Raw genomic sequence first — 12,746 nt, 5'->3', positions numbered from 1 at the left:
CCGGGCAGCTTGCTTTCTCACTTTCCTTCTCTTTCTTTCTCTCTGGTGAGCACACTTGCCCTATTCGAAATTAAAAAATAATAATAATAAATAAAATTAATAATTATCTTTTAAAAATTATTTATTCATTGGATTAATTACATTTGTTTTTATTATTTTTAAATTTGACTACAGAGAAAAAGGAAAAGTGAAAAAGCAAGCTGCCAGGTCCAGGAGTTGAACCACGGTTGACCATGTAGCAACCCAGCACCCTTAACCACCACGCCACCTGCCAGCCCCTAAATAAATAATTCCTTAAAAAGAAAAAAGAGGCTGTGGCCAGAGGTGGCATGGAGGTGCTGGCTCCTGGTTTCGAGTCCCAGACTTGGCAGCTTCGGACTCACGCTGGGCATGTGTGTGTGTGTGTGTGTGTGTGTGTGTGTGTGTGTGTGCATGTGTGTGTGTGTGCGTGTGTGTGTGCATGTGTGTGCATATGTGTGTGTATGTGTGTGTGTGTGTGTGCGTGTGTGTGTGTGTGTGTGTGTGTGCGTGTGTGCGTGTGTGCACCCACAATCCCCAGAGGAAAGTGGAGAAGGGATTGTGTTGCAGCCATCTCCCCTGGGGAAGTGATGTTTCACTCCCCCGCTCTGATGGGCACACGTGCCCTATAGCAAAACCTAAAATATAAAGAGACTGAACTTGGGACCAGCAGATAGCACAATGGTTACCTTGCTGGACTCCCACGTAGTTGACTGCAGTTCGAATCCTGGACCTGGCGACTTAAAACTGGGTACATGGGTGAGCATGCCCAAGATCTGAGAGGAGAATGAAAAATTCAAAGTCCTGGGACCAGCAGATGACATAATGGTTATGTTGCTGGATTCCCACGTAGTTGAATGCAGTTCAAGTCCCAGACCTGATGGCTTAAAACTCATGCGGAGCATGTGTGTGTTTGTGTCTGTCCGTCCATCCCAAATCCCAAGAGGAGAATAGAGAGAAAGGAATTATCGATGTGGTCATCCCCCCTGAAGGGTCTTTCTGTCTCTCTGTCTGTCTCTGTCTCTCCAGCGAGCACACATGCTGTATAACAAAAATCTTTCTTAAAAAAACAAAAAAAAAGAGGCGGGGGGCCCGCAGGTGATGTGGTGAAGGGGGCTGGACTCCTGCATGGCCGATCGCGGTTCGAGTCCTGGACCAGATGACTTATTTTCTCACTTTCCTTCTCTCTCTCTGTCTCTCTCTGGTCAAGTTAAAATAAATAAATACTTAAATAAAATAAAGTTCAATAAAATAATTCTAAAAAAAAAATGAGACAGAGAGAGGCTGAACCTCACTGTGCTGTCCGATCTCTGACCCTGCTTCATACTTTTAAGTTTGCTATAAGGGGAACCAGCAGTTAGCGTAATGGCTAAGGCGCTAGAATCCCACGTAGTCGACTGCGGTTCGCGTTCCGGACCCGGTGGCTTAAAACTCACACCGGGCGCGTGTAGATCCCGAGAGGAGAATGGAGGAGAAGGAATTGCGGCATGGCCATCCCCCCGGGGGGTGATTTCTCGCTTTCTGTCTCTCTGTCTCTCTGTCTCTGTCTCTGTCTGGTGAGTGCACACGCCCTATAGCGAAAACCTCTCCAAAAAAAAAAAAAGTTTGCTATAAGGCACATGCTGTCACCAGAGAGACAGGGAAGGTGAGAAAACATCCCCCGGGGGGATGACCTTGCCACAGGCTGCAGTCCCTCCTCAAGTCTCGGATTCGGGGCTTTACACGCCGCTGGGACTCCCCTGCGTTCACCACCACTGCCAGAGGGCCTGGACTTGTATTATTATTTGGAGTGAACCAGACACTGCTGTTAGGACCTTCAACAGTGTTACTCCAGGTGACAGCCACGGGGAATCTGTATTGCTGACTCTCTGAAACATTGTTTTCTGTCCGAGGTGGACTGTGGGCACCCTGGCGTCTCCGTGTCCGGCCTCGGCTTTCCTGGTCACTGAGTAGGACCTTTATCTAATTAACTGGTGATGCACTCATTCAGTCTCGCCCTACCCACACCTCCCGAGTTCACTTTAACCCCCTCACTGCGCCCTTGTTAATAATGCATGGGAGGGAACCAGCAGTTAGCGTAATGGCTATGTCGCTGGACTCCCATGTAGTTGACCGCAGTTCGAGTCCCAGACCTGGTGACTAAAACTCATGCCGGGCGCGTGTGCGTGCGTGCCCAAGATCCCGAGAGGAGAATGGAGGAGAAGGGATTGTGGTGTGGCCATCCCCCCTGGGGGGTGATTTCTTGCTTTCTGTCTCTCTGTTTCTCTCTGTCTGTCTGGCGAGCGCACGTGCCCTATAGCAAAATAAAACCTCTCCAAGAAAATAATAATAATAATAATAATGCATGGGAGACCCCTGGCTAAGACTGACTTCCTAGTACAGTCTGGGCTTAGTAATGGGCCCCCCCCTCCAGAGAGCTATAAAACCAAACAAGCCTAATGAGAAAAATAGGTATGTTCCACATTCAGAGAAGATAGACTTTTAAAATTATTTATTTAATTTTATTTATTTATTCATTTATTTTAATTTAACCAGAAAGAGACACAGAGAGAGAGATGTGGAAAGTGAGACAGCAAGCCAAGGTCCAGGACTCAGACTGTGGTCAGTCATGTGGGAGTGTCCAGCACCTTAACCACCCCACCACCTGCTGGTCCCAAGAGAAGGTACACTTTGAAATTGGAAAATTCCCCATTGTCAACTACAACTTGGCAACAAAGCCATGAATTATTGATGGTTCTTAAACTTTTTTTTTTTTTGAGAGACTTTTGCTATAGGGCGCGTGTGCTCGACAGGCAGAGAGAGACAGAGAGACAGAAAGCGAGAAATCACCCCCCAGGGGAGATGGTCACGCCGCAATCTCTTCTCCTCCATTCTCCTCTCGGATCTTGGGCACGCATGCACACATGCCTGGAGTGAGTTTGAAGTCACCGGGTCTGGGACGCGAACCGCAGTCGACTAGATGGGACTCCAGCGACATAGCCATTACGCTAACTGCTGGTCCCTGGTTCTTAAACCTTTAGGGACATATAACCTATTGTTTATCAGAGGACAACTTTTCCAGGAAAGTGCTCTTTTGTTTTTTTGTTTTGTTTTGTTTTTGTTTTTTTTGAGAGGTTTTTGCTATAGGGTGCGTGCGTTTGCCAGAGAGACAGAGAGACAGAGAGACAGAAAGCGAGAAATCAACCCCCGGGGGGATGGCCACACAACAATCCTTTCTCCTCTATTTTCCTCTCGGGATCTTGGGCACGCACGCACACGCGCCCAGTGTGAGTTTAAGCCACCGGGTCTGGGACTGGAACTGCGGTCGACTACATGGGAGTCCAGCGACATAGCCATTACACTAGATGCTGGTCCCGGAAACTCATTCATTTTGTTTTTTAAGGTTTTTGCCATAGAGGGCATGTGCTGGCAGGAAATACAGATTCTCAGGTAGGATGGCCACACTGCAGTCCCTTCTCTGTTCTCTTGGGATTTGGGACGTGCACACACATGGACCCGGCGAGACCCTGAAGCCGCTGGATACCGGACTGAAGCCATGGTGGTCATGTGGGAATCCAGTGCCTTAACCGCCACACCAGCTGCCGGCCCACCTCTGTGTTCCGGCCCACCTCTGTGTTTGCTTTGATTTGCCAGAGGGCACGTGAGCTAGCCTTGCCAGACAGAGACAGAGAGGGAGAGAGAGGAGAGTGAGAGAGCACCCCTTCTCCCATAGGGGGCGACCATGCCACAAGCCTTTCTCCTCTCGGGATCTTGGGCACACACAGGCATGAGGTTTAAGCCACCGGGCCTGGGTCTTGAACTGCGGTCGACTACACAGGAGTCCAGCGATGTAACCATCACGCCATTTGCTGTTGGCATACTCACTAAATTTTACAGCAGTTTTAGACGTACTGTTCATAATCCTGAGCACTGTGGTAAGTGTCCCTGGATAGCCACGGGGGCGGTGTCGTTCTATGCAGTGGGCCCCTTATCTGAGCGCCGCAGAAGCCCCTGCGGGATGCCTGAAAGCGTGAACGTGCCGAGCCCTGTGCCGCACGTGCTGTTCTCACCTGTGCAAGCGGCCCGCGGTAACGCGCTGCTCTCACCTCTGCGAGCGCGGCCGCGGTAATGCGCTACTCTCACCTCCCGAGCGCGCCCGCGGTAACGCGCTGCTCTCACCTCCTGAGCGCGCCCGCGGTAACGCGCTACTCTCACCTCCTGGAGCGCGCCCGCGGTAACGCACCATGCGAGCGCGCCTGTGATAAAGTGAGACCTCTCCGTTAGGCACAGTGAGAGCAACACTAGGTGAAAACAGAATGGAACAGTTATAACAATATACTGTCATGTGAGGGACCGCAGATGGCGTGATGATTACGTCTCTAGACTCCCATGAGGTCAACCAGAGTTCGAGTCCCACACCTGGAGGCTTAAAACTCGTGCCAGGCGTGTGTGTGCATGTGTGTGTGCGTGTGTGCCCAAAACCCCCAGAGGAGAATGAGGAAGGGACTGAAGCTGAAGCGTGACCATCCCCCCACGGGGTGATTTCTTGCTTGCTTTCTCTACCAAGTACACGGGCCCCATTGCAAAAATCTCTCCAAAAAACAGTTATGTGAATGTGGTCTCTCTCTCTCTCTCTCTCTCTCTCTGATTGTTGGGGGCTGGCAGGTGGTGTGGTGGCTAAGGCCCTGGACTCCCACATGGCCGACCGCGGTCCCAGACCTGGTGGCTTGCTTTCTCACTTTCCCTCTCTCTCTTTCTCTCTCTGTCTGCCTGTCTCTGATGAATGCATGTGTACTATAGCAAACAAAATAATAAGTAAAATAAAATAAATAATAATTTTAACAAAAAAATGTATCTTATTGTTGGACCAGTCCTCTAGTCCAGTGGTTAAGGGAGCCAGACCCCACGTGGCCAACCATGCAGCTCGAATCCTGAACCTGGCAGACTGAAAACACACAGAATGGAGAAATGAAAGACGGAATTGAGGCGAATCACATCCCATTGAGGGGAGTTTCACCATCTCTCTTTCCTGCAAGTGCATGCACCCTATGGCAAAATATTTAAAAAGAAACAAAAAAATAAGGTCAGCAGGTGGCAAAATGGAGTCCTGGACCCTGCAGCTTGAAAATCACACCAGGCATATGTGCATGTGTGCCCCAAATCCCGAGAGGATGATAGAAGAGAAGGGATTGCAGTGTGGCCCTCCCCCTGGGGAGGTGACTTCTCACTTTTTCTCTCTCCATCTCCTTGGTGAGCACATATACCCTACAGCAAAAATCTCTCTTTAAAAAGGAAACACACAGGGGCTGGCAGGCAGCATGGTGGTGAGGGGCGCTGAACTCGGTTCACATCCCAGACCTGGCAGCTTGCTTTCTCACTTTCTCACACACTCTGTCCTTCTCTGGCCAAATTGAAATAAATAAATAAGTTTACAATGTCTTAAAATGCACACGCACACCTTACTGCACTGAACTGGCCCCGCTTGTAATGCCGAAATGCCCGCGCAATGCGATGAAGCGAATCGCACGGGCTCTGTGATGTCGCCCTTCGCACTCCGTGTAACCCTGGGCCTTCCCGTTTGCCATCTTCGGGCCTGGGTTGGCTGGGGGTACATGAACCCTCAGGAAGTGAAATGGCAGGTGAGGGGCGCCACGCCGGCTCCGCGCTCACGGTTTCTGAGTACTCGGGCTGTCCTCCCCGACTCTCTGGTGCTCACCTACTCATTCATTTAGTGGTTCTGGAACTCACCGTGTATGTTTTCAGTGCCAGCTATGGGGGTCCTACAGTGAGTCCACCCAAGGGGTCTGCTCTCCCGGCACGTCTGGTGTGGCCCTCCCACCCCCCCAGAAACCCGTGCACAGGTCCCTTTCTACACGCAGCCCCGAGTTCCCGATTCAGCCCTAACACTCTCCCCCTGGCCTGCCACAAGCCTCCTCTGCACGCACTTCATTCCTAAAGCAGCAACAGAGTGGGAGAGAGCTCCATTTTATTACAGAAAGTTAAAAACCAAACCAAACAAAATAGACAGTGGATATAGGGGAGCAGTGGGGGCAGAGGGAGGCACCTACGTAGTTCCCCACGTGACTGCGGTTCGATTCACCTGTGAACCACCAGGAAGAGCATTAAATAACCATCAGGGGTACAGAGTTAGGGCTCCCAGTCTTCCCACATGGGGAACACTGAGGCACGGTAATACTGAGCGCAAGTGGAGGAAGCCGCACCCCTGCCCACTCCCAGCGAGACCACTGGAGGAGAAGGGGGAGGGTTCCACGTGGGCACGGCAAGTCGTGGCTGGCAGACCTGGGCCTTTGGCAGGTGGGGCCGGGAGCTGGTGGGCTTGTAAACCAGGAGACGGCCAAGAGGGACAGGGGCTGTAAACAAAAGGGCAGCGACCGAGGGAGCAGGCAGGGGGCGCCCTGGGAGTGCCGTGGGGTCTAGGCCTTCCCGGGGAACACTGCTTAAATCCTGAGGGTCCCCAGAGGGTGCTGGGGGGATCACGAAGGCTCCCTGCCACGGAGATGGGGCTGTTCCATCTCCACCCACAGCGAGTTCTGGGCCCCTCCCCAGCACTCGGTGCTCACCCGGGGGGAACCAGGACATCTGACCCGGCCACACCAGCGACGTGGGTTAGGGGGGACCCGGGACCATTGGCTCTGCCGCAGAAGCAGGGTGGGAAAGCACGTCAGAGGGTGTTGCCGCCCTGCCCTGAAAGGCTCATTCTCAGGGTCTCTGCTCGGAACCTTCTGGGCTCCGGGGTCTTCGGTTCTGGGAAGGAGGGGGTGTGGCTCTGTGCTGGAAGAGGTCACCGCCGGCAGGACTCATCTGTGGGAGAGAAAGCAACCACAGCAGTGAGCGGGGCCTGGATCTCCCGCTGCCCCCGCCCTGTCCCCGCACAGAAGGGCGGCATGGAGAAACCCCGGTGCCTTCCTGCTCTGGTGCCTGGCACCACCCAGGGCAACGGCCCTCTCTCACTTCGCTCCGACTGGGCCAGGCAACCTCTAACTCCTCTAGTCCCCACAGCAACTCCGGGGAGGCGAAGTGCAGTGCATCCAACCACAGTTCTAGGGGCTTCACGAAAATGACCTACCCCGGGATCAGTAGTTAGCAGAATGGCTGTGTCACTGGACTCCCACGTAGTTGACCATGGTTCGAGTCCCAGACCCGGAGGCTTAAACTCACGCCGGGCGCGTGTGCATGCGTGCCCAAGATCCCGAGAGGAGAATGGAGAAGGGATGGTGGCATCGCCACCACCCCTGGAGTGATTTCTCGCTTTCTGTCTCTGTCTTTCTGGTAAGCACACGTGCCCTTTAGCAAAAACTCCCCCCCCCAAAAAAAGTGGGCTGCTCTGACCCAAACGCTGTGCTTTAACCAGACCAGAGCACACAGAAAGAGCCCTAGTTTTGAAATTTGGAAACTGAATGTGCACCTCACTTCATCGACCTCAGCTTCCCCCATCTGTGGGGCCAGCCGACGTTGTGGGGGTCAGGGCAGCTAGACACATAGCTGACTGCACTGTACAGGTCCTGGACCCAGTGGCTTGAAAATCATGCAGGGTGTGTGTACACCCGTGCCCAAAATCCCAGACGGAGGGAGAAATGGAAGAGAAGGGATTGCAGGGTGGCCATTCCCTTCTCTCTCTCTGGTGAGTGCACATGCCCTATAGCAAAATAATAATAATAAAATAAAAAGGGAAAAAAGTTTCAAAAGAGGGGCCTGCAAGTGGTATGGTGGTTGGACTCCCACATGGCTGATGGCAGCTCCAGTCCCAGGCCTGGCGGCTTGCTTTCTCACTCTGTCTCTCACTCTGTACCTCTCTGGTCAAATTAAAAACAAATAGAATTCTTAAAAAAAAAAAAAAAGTTGGCCTAGTTAAGGCTTTACCAAGGTCCATTCAAGCATCAACATGAAACCTTCCTCTACGCCCCCCGCCGCGGCCGCAGTGCAGGCTCGGGCACCAGGGGGCGCCCTTGGGCCAGCGGCGCCTCCACCTACCCACGATCAGGGCCTTGGTGCGCAGCCCGCCCTGGAGCTCCCGCTGCAGCAGGAGTTCCTCCTCGTCGTCATCGTCGTCGGGCTGGGCCGCTGGGGGGCTGGGGGCACTGGGGGCCTCAGGCTCCGGGCCCAGCTCCTCCAGTACTGAACTCTCCGAGGGGTATTGGTACGTGGTCTCCAGGGCCGTCTCGCTGAAGGAGATTTTGAGCTGAGTGGGAGAGAGAGCGGGGAAGGCAGCTCAGCAGAGGGGGGCGGGCCTGCAAAGCTGGCCGAGAAAGTGGCCCCAGCACCCGCTGACACCCTCCCCCTCACCCCCAGCCCTCTCTGGGAGCCCGGTTTCTATCAGTTTCTCCAATCCTGGATTTCACCTCTTGGGTCACCTCAGCTCACTACCAGACTTTGGCCTGCGCTTTGGCAGAAGCGAGTAACACAGGACCGTGTTCCCTGCTCTTTAGAGTGTGGGGGACAGGAAGAAATTAAAATAGGTGGAAAGTGGTCCTGTAATCAGAACGAGTCTTTGCACACCCTGGTGGCAATCAGGTGGGCTTCCCAGAGGAGGTGAGGTTCCAGCTGACTGGGGAGGGAGTCCCAGCCAAAGCAGGAACAGACTCATTGGGGAACAACCCCACAGTGCAGTGGCTAAGCCCTGTGCACAGGAAGCTGGGTCCCGCATGATCCACCCCGGTTTGAATCCCTCCCCCAGTGGCTGGAAAAGCATGCTAGGCACATGTGCGTGCATGCCCGAATCCCCACAGGAGGGAGGAAAGAGGATTGCAGCCTAACCGCGCCACACCCCATGGAGGAGTGTTTTCCTTTCTCTGGTAAGCACCCGTGCCCTCTGGCAATTAAAGAAGAGGAAGAACCGAGGGCCATGCTGGCCTGGTCATTAAAGGTGCTGGGCTCCACGCGGCTGATGGCTACTGGAGTCCTGGACCTCGTGCCTTGCTTCATTTTCCATCTCTCTCTCTCTCTCTGATCAAACTGGAAAATGATAATAAAGTTAAAATAATTCTTGGGACCAGCAGTTAGCGTAATGGCTATGTCGCTGGACTCCCACGTAGTCGACCACAGTTCGCGTCCCAGACCTGGTGGCTTAAACTCACACCAAGCGCGTGTGCGTGCGTGCCCAAGATCCCGAGAGGAGAATGGAGGAGAAGGGATTGCGGCATGGCCATACCCCCTGGGGGGGGATTTCTTGCTTTCTGTCTCTCTGTCTCTTTCTGTCTGTCTGGCGAGTGCACACGCCCTATAGCCAAATCCTCTCCCCTCCCCCCCAAAAAAATAAATAAAATAATTCTTAAAGAGAGAGAGAACAACACATTGTACCTCCGGGCCCCTGCTGCCCCCTGGACAACCCAGTGCCCTGGACACCTGCCCCGCCCCGACCCCTCTCTGCAGTTGGACTTGGCCTGGGAAGGGGTCGGAGCCGAGCAGAAGGCCCAGTGGAACACACGGTGGGGAAGAAGAGCCCCCAGTCCCTGGAAGGTACAGCTGGGGAGTGACAAGGTCAGAGAGGAAGGTCCACAGAAGGGCAGCAGAGACACAGGGCGAAGACCAGAGGGGGCAGGAACTTCCTCATGCCTGTGCCCGAGCAGGGGCCTGCGAGCCTGCTGTGCTCGCTGCCTCTCCCCTTCTCCTTGGCCCTCTTAAGAAGCTCAGGGGAAGGGGCAAGGTGGGATTAATGCCGGGAACAGAGGGATGAGGGTGGGCCTCCTCGGAAGGGAAGGTCCAGGTGACCCACTCAGGCCCTCCTGACACCTGCTCTCCTGACACCGATCATGGGGCTGGGGCCCTGCAGCTTAGGGCCCCACACTGACTGGGGTGAGAAGCCAGGAAGGTGGCTGGGCAGGTGGCTGCTCAGGGCAGTGTGGGAGCTGACACCTGGGTCCCCTGGGAAGCCAGAACTCGGGGACTGGACTATGGGGACCCTGCGACCACCCCCCTTTTCTCACTGAAGCAAAAGCCAGTCCGAGCGGAGCCTGCAGGATGCTCCAAGCCGTGCTGGCCTGGATCTCCTCCCAGCCCACCGGTGTGCTCCCATCAGGCCTGCGCCCTGGCCATGCCCTCGGCCTGGACACTCCTCTAGCACCTCCAGGCCTCACTCCTTCCTGCTGGCCTTCCTGCTAGGGCTCTTCTGAAGTTGCCACTGTCACCCCCCACCTCCTGATGCTCTAAGTTCCGCCCATTCAAATTGTCTCCTATAACTACTCCCCAGCTTAGAGCCCACGAGAGAGCTGACTTATCCTGCTCACGCCTGTAGTCCGAGGGGCTTAGAACTGCTTGTCCAGATCTCAGTGAGGTCCCAGGAAAAGGCCAAATCGAGGGACCAGCGTGGGGTGGCCCGGCCCCCCCGCAGCCGGCCTAAGCCTGTGTCTAAGGAACTGCTGACTGAATCAGTGACAGCGGTGACACCGGCTGACGCATCTCCAAGGGGACCATTGCCGGTTCTGGCACCAACAGGTGTACCCAAACTTTGGGGAACCCATTCTGTTTGCACGTCCCCTTTTGGAATACCAACTTCTGTCATTGATTATCTGCTCGGTCTGTGTCTTGTGCGCCACCCCGCCTCCCCCCACCCCAACTTCTGACTGGGCTTCTCAGGAATGCACAGCCTAAGGGGGTGGGGGGTGGGAGGGGTGACTCACCCGCTCCTCTCCCATCAGCTATATAAGGTCGCAAGGCTGGGAGGGGAGGGGCTGGCCTCTCAGTGGGGCCTCTGGGGAAGGGCACAACCCACAGCCCTGGGCTCCAGTGGCAGGGTGGACAGTGAAGGAGCTTCCCTGCAGTAGTTACTAGGTCGTCCTACCCCGAGCCAGCGCTGGGCAGGCTGGGATTGGGACAAGGCGCACCCAGGCCTGCCTTGGTCCAGGCCTCCCGCTGCCTCCCCACCCCCACGGCGGCTTCCTCTTCTCACCACATCCTGAGCGGGCCTGGCAGGCCCAGGCCCGGGCTTCTCACAGCCCCACCAGCCTTCCGGCCCCCGCCCCAGGCTTCCTGTTTGGGCGACCTGCTTCCGGCTCCCCTGCTCCCTGACCTGGGGATGGTCAGCACCGCAGGTCCTGCCCTGCACTGGGCTCCTGGCTCCCTGACCTCCCTGGGATGGGCCCTGGGCTTTGGGCCTCCCAGCTCCAAGCCCTGCTCACTCCTCCCTGAAGGCACAGCCAGCCTCCGGAGGAAGTGACTGTTCTGATCGCCTCCCCAGGGAGGATTCCCGTTTCCCATCCCCATCCCCTCTCCTCTGCACCGGCCCAGCCCCGGCCCGGCCCCGGCCCGGGGAGGGTGGTAGCAGTCAGAGGGGTGTGGGGTGCCCTGACTCTTAGGGACCACGCCAGGGATGGGAGCTGCAGCTGCCTGTGAAGATGAACTGGAGGACCAAAGGTCCTCGTAACCCAGATCTCTGGGCCCACTGCTCCCCGCTGACCTTAAGGAAAAGCAGATCTGGGCACGGGAGCCCAGGAGTGAGGACCGGACTGGCTGTCTCCTGCCCTGGGAGAGGCGTGCCCAGCAGAGGGACTGCAGGGTCCGGCCGACTGGGGCCCGCCCCGCCCCCCGGGGGTTTCCGAGCTGGAAACTGACCCGTGGGTATAAGGAAGAAGCTGGGCCAGGCCGAGGGGAGAAGTCAGCCTGGCTGCTCCCACTTCCCTGCAGGTCCTTGCTCAGGCCTAAGCTCTGCCCCCATGCCGGCCTCACCCCTACCCTGTCCCCAGCTCCCACTACTCACTGCTCTCAGCCCTGTGCCTCCAAAGCACTTCTGTCTTTTTCTACCCTAGGGGGACAGAGAGGCCAGGGTGGCAGGAAGAGAGGGGAAAACCGATTGCTGAGCCAGCTCTGGGAGGGAGGGGAAGGCCAGGGAGGAAGGAGGGGGAGTGAGGGGCGGGGGGGATTTTGGACAAGGAGAAGGCTTTTCTTGTCCCAAGAGAGAAGGGAGTACTGTCTGAAGCAGTAGCCCAGCTGGGGGTGGGCAACCCCGAGGTCACCCACTTCAAATGGCCTCTGTGTGCGTCTCTCCCGTGGGGCAGACTCTGAGTTCCAAAGCCTCTCTCTCCTCTTTGGCTGGCCCTGTTCTGTCTCCCCCCCCATCCTAGGATGTCCCCTGATCAGCTCTGCCCCCTCCTCCGAGGGGCTGGGAGACTTTCCTCCACTCACTCTTCTGTGCCCTTTCTCCCTGTGGTCACCCTGACCCCCGCCTCCCCCAGGGCTCTGGCACCTACAGTGGACAGAACTTTCCTCTGCCCCCTCAGGTTCCAGGTTGTCAGCCTGGGCCCGGTCCCCCACCAGGGGGCTGGGGTAGGTCACAGACTCAGAGGAAATAAAGCAAAGGGGCAGGAGAGGGGTCAGGGCCCGAGGGAAGGCAGAGCGAGCAGCCCGGGCACACCCTGAAAGACACACCCAGAGACAGCCAGTGAGCACCGGGCAGGATGGCTGGGCAGGATTGCAGGGCGCAGAAGTGAATGGAGGGCCGCGAGGAAGGGCGTGAGCGAGGAAGGGCGCTGGCAGGAATCCGCAGGAAAGAACGGAGAGAGACAAGAAGACAGGGGGATCACAATGAAAGAAAGACGGAGTCCAGAGAGAAGCCATGCGTGGGCCTCTCCGAAGTCTGGCCTGGCTGCTCCCCTACCTGTTTGTGGTGTCTTTCGGGGGACCCCTTGGCAAGGCAGCTGCGGCTGAGTCGGAGGTAGCCCCCCAGCACCAAGATCTCTTCGGCAGTCGGGTACCGCTTCTTCCCAGCCCCCGGGACTGCAGGGTCGGCTGTGGCT

The 12,746-nt window shown here is 56.0% G+C and overlaps 1 protein-coding gene across 1 annotated transcript in view; it reads right to left on the bottom strand.

Annotated features, from left to right (window-relative positions):
- Positions 1-5,963: 5,963 nt before the first annotated feature.
- The window catches only part of PPP1R18 (protein phosphatase 1 regulatory subunit 18), an 8,697-nt gene continuing 1,914 nt past the window's right edge, over positions 5,964-12,746 (bottom strand). The window contains exons 2-4 of the mRNA XM_006146327.3: positions 12,608-12,744; positions 7,990-8,197; positions 5,964-6,819 (exon numbers count right to left, since the gene is read on the bottom strand). Of these exons, the coding sequence (XP_006146389.1) occupies positions 6,800-6,819; positions 7,990-8,197; positions 12,608-12,744 (365 nt within the window). The 3' untranslated portion in view covers positions 5,964-6,799. The remainder of the gene's footprint in view (positions 6,820-7,989; positions 8,198-12,607; positions 12,745-12,746) is intronic.

This window comes from Tupaia chinensis, unplaced genomic scaffold (assembly GCF_000334495.1).
Source record: "Tupaia chinensis unplaced genomic scaffold, TupChi_1.0 Scaffold000176_1, whole genome shotgun sequence".
NCBI lineage: Eukaryota > Metazoa > Chordata > Mammalia > Scandentia > Tupaiidae > Tupaia > Tupaia belangeri.
The sequence above is the reverse complement of the archived record's forward strand: the minus strand, read 5'-3'. Positions and strand labels throughout refer to the sequence as shown.